At 45.2% G+C, this 9,013-nt stretch overlaps 1 protein-coding gene across 2 annotated transcripts in view; it reads left to right on the forward strand.

Annotated features, from left to right (window-relative positions):
• The window catches only part of LOC135540388 (collagen alpha-1(II) chain-like), a 103,513-nt gene that overhangs the window by 42,092 nt on the left and 52,408 nt on the right, over positions 1–9,013 (forward strand). For both annotated transcript variants that reach the window (XM_064967005.1, XM_064967006.1), the window contains 6 exons: positions 4,156–4,209; positions 6,313–6,366; positions 7,097–7,150; positions 7,331–7,375; positions 7,579–7,632; positions 8,929–8,973. In XM_064967005.1, coding sequence (XP_064823077.1) covers positions 4,156–4,209; positions 6,313–6,366; positions 7,097–7,150; positions 7,331–7,375; positions 7,579–7,632; positions 8,929–8,973 — 306 coding nt within the window. The remainder of the gene's footprint in view (positions 1–4,155; positions 4,210–6,312; positions 6,367–7,096; positions 7,151–7,330; positions 7,376–7,578; positions 7,633–8,928; positions 8,974–9,013) is intronic.

Genomic DNA, 9,013 nt, shown 5'->3' on the forward strand with positions numbered 1-9,013 from the left:
CCACCACCATATCCCATCGTCCCCACCAACCCATCACCATATCCCATCTTCCCCACCAACCCACCAACCCACTACCATATCCCATCTTCCCCACCAACCCACCAACCCACCACCATATCCCATCTTCCCCACCAACCCCACCAATCCACCACCATATCCCATCGTCCCCACCAACCCATCACCATATCCCATCTTCCCCACCAACCCACATCCATATCCCATCTTCACCACCAACCCCACCAACCCACCACCATATCCCATCGTCCCCACCAACCCATCACCATATCCCATCTTCCCCACCAACACACCACCATATCCCATCTTCCCCACCAACCCCACCAACCCACCACCATATCCCATCGTCCCCACCACCCCACCACCATATCCCATCTTAACCACCATCCCACCACCATATTCCATCGTCCCCACCAACCCACCACCATATCCCATCGTCCCCACCACCCCACCACCATATCCCATCTTCACCACCAACCCACCACCATATCCCATCTTCCCCACCAACCCACCACCATATCCCATCGTCCCCACCACCCCACCACCAAATCCCAACTTCACCACCACCCCCCACCATATCCCATCTTCACCACCAACCCACCACCACCATATCCCATCTTCCCCACCAACCCACCACCATATCCCATCGTCCCCACCAACCCACCACCATATCCCATCTTCAACCACCACCCCCCACCACCATATCCCATCTTCCCCCACCAACCCACCACCATATCCCATCGTCCCCACCAACCCCACCAACCCACCACCATATCCCATCGTCCCACCACCAACCACCACCATATCCCATCTTCACCACCATCCCACCACCATATCCCATCGTCCCCACCAACCCACCACCATATCCCATCACCACCCCACCACCCCCACCACCATATCCCATCTTCACCACCAACCCACCACCCCACCACCATATCCCATCTTCCCCACCAACCCACCACCATATCCCATCACCACCCCACCACCCCACCACCAAATCCCAACTTCACCAGCACCCCACCACCATATCCCATCTTCACCACCAACCCACCACCATATCCCATCGTCCCCACCAACCCACCACCATATCCCATCGTCCCCACCACCCCACCACCATATCCCATCTTAACCACCACCCCACCACCATATCCCATCGTCCCCACCAACCCACCACCATATCCCATCGTCCCCACCACCCCACCACCATATCCCATCTTCACCACCAACCCACCACCATATCCCATCGTCCCCACCAACCCACCACCATATCCCATCGTCCCCACCACCCCACCACCAAATCCCATCGTCCCCACCAACCCACCACCATATCCCATCGTCCCCACCACCCCACCACCAAATCCCATCTTCACCACCAACCCACCACCATATCCCATCTTCACCACCAACCCACCACCATATCCCATCTTCACCACCAACCCACCACCCCACCACCATATCCCATCTTCACCACCAACCCACCACCCCACCACCATATCCCATCTTCACCACCAACCCACCACCCCACCACCATATCCCATCTTCACCACCAACCCACCACCCTACCACCATATCCCATCTTCACCACCAACCCACCACCCCACCACCATATCCCATCTTCACCACCAACCCACCACCCCACCACCATATCCCATCTTCCCCACCAACCCACCAACCCACCACCATATCCCATCTTCACCACCACCCCACCACCCCACCACCATATCCCATCTTCACCACCAACCCACCACCCCACCACCATATCCCATCTTCACCACCACACCACCACCCCACCACCATATCCCATCTTCACCACCACCCCACCACCATATCCCATCTTCACCACCAACCCACCACCCCACCACCATATCCCATCTTCACCACCACACCACCACCCCACCACCATATCCCATCTTCACCACCACCCCACCACCATATCCCATCTTCACCACCAACCCACCACCCCACCACCATATCCCATCTTCACCAGTGACTGATTCCTGTGGAATCGAAGACTTAATTCAACTCCGATGGAGTCAAATGTAACACTGTTTTGGGGTTTATATTGGTCCCACACCCATATTGTGTTAAAACTACTCTGGTCATGGTGTTAATATTTTAGGGGAGTTAAAATGACAGTAAATATCTGACTCACAAAGAGCTGCTTAAATTCAACTTCAACTACCATTTTACTTTTTTTCGCTGTTGTTGTTTTGTTTTAAATCAGCTCCCTTGACATTTTACAATTTAATGTGTTGTTTTGAATTAACAATCAATTCCATCAGAGTTCAATTCCCTTTGAATTATAAAGGTGCAAATTGCCACATTATGGTGCTTTGTTATGTGATATTCAATCCCCGTTAGAGCTTTGTTATGTGATATCCCTGTTAGAGCTTTGTTATGTGATATCCCTGTTAGAGCTTTGTTATGTGATATCCCTGTTAGAGCTTTGTTATGTGATATTCAAGCCCCGTTAGAGCTTTGTTATGTGATATCCCCGTTAGAGCTTTGTTATGTGATATCCCTGTTAGAGCTTTGTTATGTGATATCCCTGTTAGAGCTTTGTTATGTGATATCCCTGTTAGAGCTTTGTTATGTGATATCCCTGTTAGAGCTTTGTTATGTGATATCCCCGTTAGAGCTTTGTTATGTGATATCCCTGTTAGAGCTTTGTTATGTGATATCCCTGTTAGAGCTTTGTTATGTGATATCCCTGTTAGAGCTTTGTTATGTGATATCCCTGTTAGAGCTTTGTTATGTGATATCCCTGTTAGAGCTTTGTTATGTGATATCCCTGTTAGAGCTTTGTTATGTGATATCCCTGTTAGAGCTTTGTTATGTGATATCCCTGTTAGAGCTTTGTTATGTGATATCCCTGTTAGAGCTTTGTTATGTGATATCCCTGTTAGAGCTTTGTTATGTGATATCCCTGTTAGAGCTTTGTTATGTGATATCCCTGTTAGAGCTTTGTTATGTGATATCCCTGTTAGAGCTTTGTTATGTGATATCCCTGTTAGAGCTTTGTTATGTGATATCCCTGTTAGAGCTTTGTTATGTGATATCCCCGTTAGAGCTTTGTTATGTGATATCCCTGTTAGAGCTTTGTTATGTGATATCCCTGTTAGAGCTTTGTTATGTGATATCCCCGTTAGAGCTTTGTTATGTGATATCCCTGTTAGAGCTTTGTTATGTGATATCCCCGTTAGAGCTTCCTGCAAGTTGAATTAAACAGGGATTTATACAGTCCCACAAAATGGGTGTGGGACCAAAGAAACCTCAAAATAACCCCCCCACAACCTGCATTAAGTATGTCTGTCAGAGTGGGGGAAAACATTATAACTGAAGACTACCTGCACCATGTAAACTGTCATAACTATCTCACTAATGTTTGCAATATATCCAAATCCCTTACAGATTGGATTAGTTTAGGGAAAAATGTTTCTCATCTTTGTGTAGCTTAAAATATAAATGACAATCAATGTACATGCCAAAACAGATATTGAAACAAGCATTTTAGAAAATCAACCTGCAACATAGCATCCTGGGAAAATATTGACTTTGAGGCCTGTCCCACATCTGTGGATAACTCCATATATGTAACTTCCTGTCTCTGGTTTCTCTTAATGAAGTTAAAAGTTCACCGTCTCAATCACCTCCAGTTATCAACATTAACTCTAGGACTCGAAGTAGAGACAATTTAACCCACAAAACAGTTGAACACTGTGATTTCAACTATCCTTGATTTGTTGTGTACGGTCCCTTTCTATGTCTTGTTCAATGCATTGTCTTATGGCTACTATGTGTAAATCCTTCATTATAGTTGTTATAAATAGATATGCAGCTAGGGAGGGTAAAGAAATTAAAAATTAATATTGGAAATGCAATTCCTCCATTTTGCCACTAGGTGGTATCAGGCTGACCCAGCAGTCATGTATCCGTCTATCCCCCAGGATGCACTGTTTGCTAACTGAATTTCAATTTTCAAACTAATTAGCATCAAAACCTAAATATGTTAATTATTTATTGATTCATTCATTTTTTTTTTAATCTTTTACTATTTATGTATTGAACAAAAGTTCATTGAATATTGTAACTAACTGGCCTACTGGCCCTCTTCTCCCTTCCGTCCTGTCTCTGCTGTAGGGTGAGGCTGGCAAACCTGGCAAAGGTGGTGAACGTGGACCTTCTGGTCCTCAGGTATGGTTTCATTTATCTCTTTATCATCTGTTATTGGTTCATTCATCTGTTAATATAGCTCTTCATTTATCTGTTATTAGTTAATTAATATGTTAATATAGCTCTTCATTTATCTGTTATTGGTTAATTAATCTGTTAATATAGCTCTTCATTTATCTGTTATTGGTTAATTAATCTGTTAATATAGCTCTTCATTTATCTGTTATTGGTTAATTAATCTGTTAATATAGCTCTTCATTTATCTGTTATTGGTTAATTAATCTGTTAATATAGCTCTTCATTTATCCCTTCATTAATCAGTTATTGGTTAATTAATCTGTTAATATAGCTCTTCATTTATCCCTTCATTAATCAGTTATTGGTTAATTAATCTGTTAATATAGCTCTTCATTTATCCCTTCATTAATCAGTTATTGGTTAATTAATCTGTTAATATAGCTCTTCATTTATCCCTTCATTAATCAGTTATTGGTTAATTAATCTGTTAATATAGCTCTTCATTTATGCCTACGTTTATCTGTTAATTTATCTACTCGCAGTTTTTCTCACAGCCTATTCATGCTGCCTCGGTTATTACATTTGTACACACACTATCCCAATATGATCAGTCACGAAGAGAAGTGAATTTGACAGACATAACAGGCATACCATCTACAGTCAGAAGACTCTCCAAGATGATTCAGTCAGATACAGTCCAGTCAGAAGACTCCAAGATGATTCAGTCAGATACAGTACAGTCAGAAGACTCTCCAAGATGATACAGTCCAGTTAGAAGACTCAAGATGATTCAGTCAGATACAGTCCAGTTAGAAGACTCTCCAAGATGATTCAGTCAGATACAGTCCAGTTAGAAGACTCTCCAAGATGATTCAGTCAGATACAGTCCAGTTAGAAGACTCTCCAAGATGATTCAGTCAGATACAGTCCAGTTAGAAGACTCTCCAAGATGATTCAGTCAGATACAGTCCAGTCAGAAGACTCCAAGATGATTCAGTCAGATACAGTACAGTCAGAAGACTCTCCAAGATGATTCAGTCAGATACAGTCCAGTTAGAAGACTCCAAGATGATTCAGTCAGATACAGTCCAGTTAGAAGACTCTCCAAGATGATTCAGTCAGATACAGTCCAGTTAGAAGACTCTCCAAGATGATTCAGTCAGATACAGTCCAGTTAGAAGACTCTCCAAGATGATTCAGTCAGATACAGTCCAGTTAGAAGACTCTCCAAGATGATTCAGTCAGATACAGTCCAGTTAGAAGACTCTCAAGATGATTCAGTCAGATACAGTCCAGTTAGAAGACTCTCCAAGATGATTCAGTCAGATACAGTCCAGTTAGAAGACTCTCCAAGATGATTCAGTCAGATACAGTCCAGTTAGAAGACTCTCCAAGATGATTCAGTCAGATACAGTCCAGTTAGAAGACTCTCCAAGATGATTCAGTCAGATACAGTCCAGTTAGAAGACTCTCCAAGATGATTCAGTCAGATACAGTCCAGTTAGAAGACTCTCCAAGATGATTCAGTCAGATACAGTCCAGTTAGAAGACTCTCCAAGATGATTCAGTCAGATACAGTCCAGTTAGAAGACTCTCCAAGATGATTCAGTCAGATACAGTCCAGTTAGAAGACTCTCCAAGATGATTCAGTCAGATACAGTCCAGTTAGAAGACTCTCCAAGATGATTCAGTCAGATACAGTCCAGTTAGAAGACTCTCCAAGATGATTCAGTCAGACAAGACAAAGAGAGAAAGAGCTGTTCTCTACTAAATCAACCCTGATGTCACCTGGCCCCCTGGCCCCCTGGCCCTCTGGCCCTCTGGCCCTCTGGCCCTCTGGCCCTCTGGCCCTCTGGCCCTCTGGCCCTCTTGGCCCTCTGGCCCTCTGGCCCTCTGGCCCTCTGGCCCTCTGGCCCCCTGGCCCTCTGGCCCTCTGGCCCTCTGGCCCTCATATGCCTGGCTCTAAACCAGAGCAGGAAAGCAGATCCTGAGAATAACAGAATAGGGAAAAATATTTTAATTCTCTCTCGTCTGTCCTTTATCGATCCATCTTTCTCTTTCTCTCTCCTCTTTTTTTGTGTTGTTCTCTATTCTTCTCTACAACAGGGAGCTCGTGGATTCCCAGGGACCCCCGGTCTGCCTGGAATCAAGGGCCACAGAGTGAGTTATGTCATAGTTATGTCATAGGAATGATAATACAAAATATATCCTTTCACTTTACCAGGTAAGTTGACTGAGGACAGATTCTCATTTACAGCAACGATCTGGGGAATAGTTACAGAGGAGAGGGGGGGTTGAGCCAGTTGGAAGCTGGGGAGGATTAAGTAGCCAGATTCTGAATTTAGCCAGGACACCAGGGGTTGACACCCCTACTCTTACGATAAGTAACATGGGCTCTTTAGTGACCACAGAGAGTCAGGACGCACGTATAACGTCCCATTACGAAAGACGGCACCCTACACAGGGCAATGTCCCCAATCACTGCCCTGGGGTAAAGAGGAAAGAGTGCCTCCTACCTGTCATCGTGCACCACTTCCAGCAGCATCTGGTCTCCCATCCAGGAAGCCACCCTGCTTAGCCTCAGAGGCAAGCGAGTAGTGGGAGGCCCGGTGGCACTGTATGCTGGTGGCTCTAATATGTAATAAGGCATCTTCAAATGTGTTCTTTCCTGTCGAGCTGATTTTAGTGTCGTTGTATGTTTTCCTCTGTTCTGCTGCTGCAACAACGCCCAGTCAACGAGCCAGTTTAGATCCTATGAATAATCCTTCACTGATTTTGACTTTTGGCTCTCTGTCAAATCAAATCAAATGTATTTTATAAAGCCATTCTTACATCAGCCGATGTCACAAAGTCCCGCTCTCATGATATTGTGTTTATCTCCTCTTTCCAGGGTTATCCAGGTCTGGATGGACTCAAGGGAGAGGGTGGAGCTGCTGGTTCTAAGGTGGGAAGGACTCTACAATAGAATTCTCGATCTCTCTCACGTTATTTTAATCTCACACATATCCTGGTTGACTTTCTTGTTTGTTTGTTACGTTGGGAAACCTGTTGAAGCATCTCTTGAACCTTCTCTCTCTTTGCTCTCTCTCTCTCTCTCTCTCTCTCTCTCTGTTCTCTGTTGTAGGGTGAGTCTGGTGCTCCCGGTGAGAATGGCGCTCCTGGACCAATGGTGAGAACAGATGCAGAAGTGATGTAGCGTAGTACTGTATCTGTCACTTTGATTAGCTCCTGTAGACTGAGAACTACTCTCAATAGATCTGCCACACATACGATATACAATATCTGATATGTTACTGATCAGCTGTACAGATAATTATGTTTACTGTTTACTGATTGTAACCTGTGCTCCTCTCTCTCTCTCCCTCTCTAAAGGGACCACGCGGTCTGCCCGGTGAGAGAGGTCGTCCCGGACCCTCTGGTTCTGCTGTAAGTACCTTCTCCTGGCCTAGAACTCATTCTAGAACTCCCCCCTAGAACTCAGCCTATAACCTCCTGCTTAGAACTCATTCTAGAACTTCCCCCTAGAACTCAGCCTGTAACCTCCTGCTTAGAACTCATTCTAGAACTTCCCCCTAGAACTCAGCCTGTAACCTCCTGCTTAGAACTCATTCTAGAACTTCCCCCCAGAACTCAGCCTGCAACCTCCTGTTTAGAACTCATTCTAGAACTTCCCCCCAGAACTCAGCCTGCAACCTCCTGTTTAGAACTCATTCTAGAACTTCCCCCCAGAACTCAGCCTGCAACCTCCTGTTTAGAACTCATTCTAGAACTTCCCCCCAGAACTCAGCCTGTAACCTCCTGCTTAGAACTCATTCTAGAACTTCCCCCTAGAACTCAGCCTGTAACCTCCTGCTTAGAACTCATTCTAGAACTTCCCCCCAGAACTCAGCCTGTACCTCCTGCTTAGAACTCATTCTAGAACTTCCCCCCAGAACTCAGCCTGCAACCTCCTGTTTAGAACTCATTCTAGAACTTCCCCCTAGAACTCAGCCTGTAACCTCCTGCTTAGAACTCATTCTAGAACTTCCCCCTAGAACTCAGCCTGTACCTCCTGCTTAGAACTCATTCTAGAACTTCCCCCTAGAACTCAGCCTGTACCTCCTGCTTAGAACTCATTCTAGAACTTCCCCCTAGAACTCAGCCTGTACCTCCTGCTTAGAACTCATTCTAGAACTTCAGAACTCAGCAGACAGAGAACTCATTCTAGAACTTCCCCTAGAACTCAGCCTGTACCTCCTGCTTAGAACTCATTCTAGAACTTGAACTAGCCTGTATCCTGCTTGAACTGATAGAACTTCCCCCTAGAACTCAGCCTGTACCTCCTGCTTAGAACTCATTCTAGAACTTCCCCCTAGAACTCAGCCTGTACCTCCTGCTTAGAACTCATTCTAGAACTTCCCCCTAGAACTCAGCCTGTACCTCCTGCTTAGAACTCATTCCAGAACTCAAAATAGAGCTCCCAGAACTGTGTAACATGACCATGGTCTCTACTCATACCAGTCCCAGACTGTAGTGACCTCACAATGCGGAAAGTGGAGGACCTGAACCTTAAGGTCAAACCACAGACAGAGAGAGAACTTTAGCTGGCGTATAGCTCGCTCTCTGTTGAATACAATTATTATTGAATGATAACTTCATGTCATGGATCGTTACGTCTCAGTGTATGTTATTGAGCTGGTCCTCTGCTGTGTGGTGACAGTATCTTGTGTTTCTTCTGTCTAGGGCGCTCGTGGTAATGACGGTCTGTCTGGCCCTGCTGGTCCTCCTGTAAGTCTAACCGTTTTATTCATTGTTTCATTTCACTATA

Source organism: Oncorhynchus masou, chromosome 5 (genome assembly GCF_036934945.1).
Source record: "Oncorhynchus masou masou isolate Uvic2021 chromosome 5, UVic_Omas_1.1, whole genome shotgun sequence".
NCBI lineage: Eukaryota > Metazoa > Chordata > Actinopteri > Salmoniformes > Salmonidae > Oncorhynchus > Oncorhynchus masou.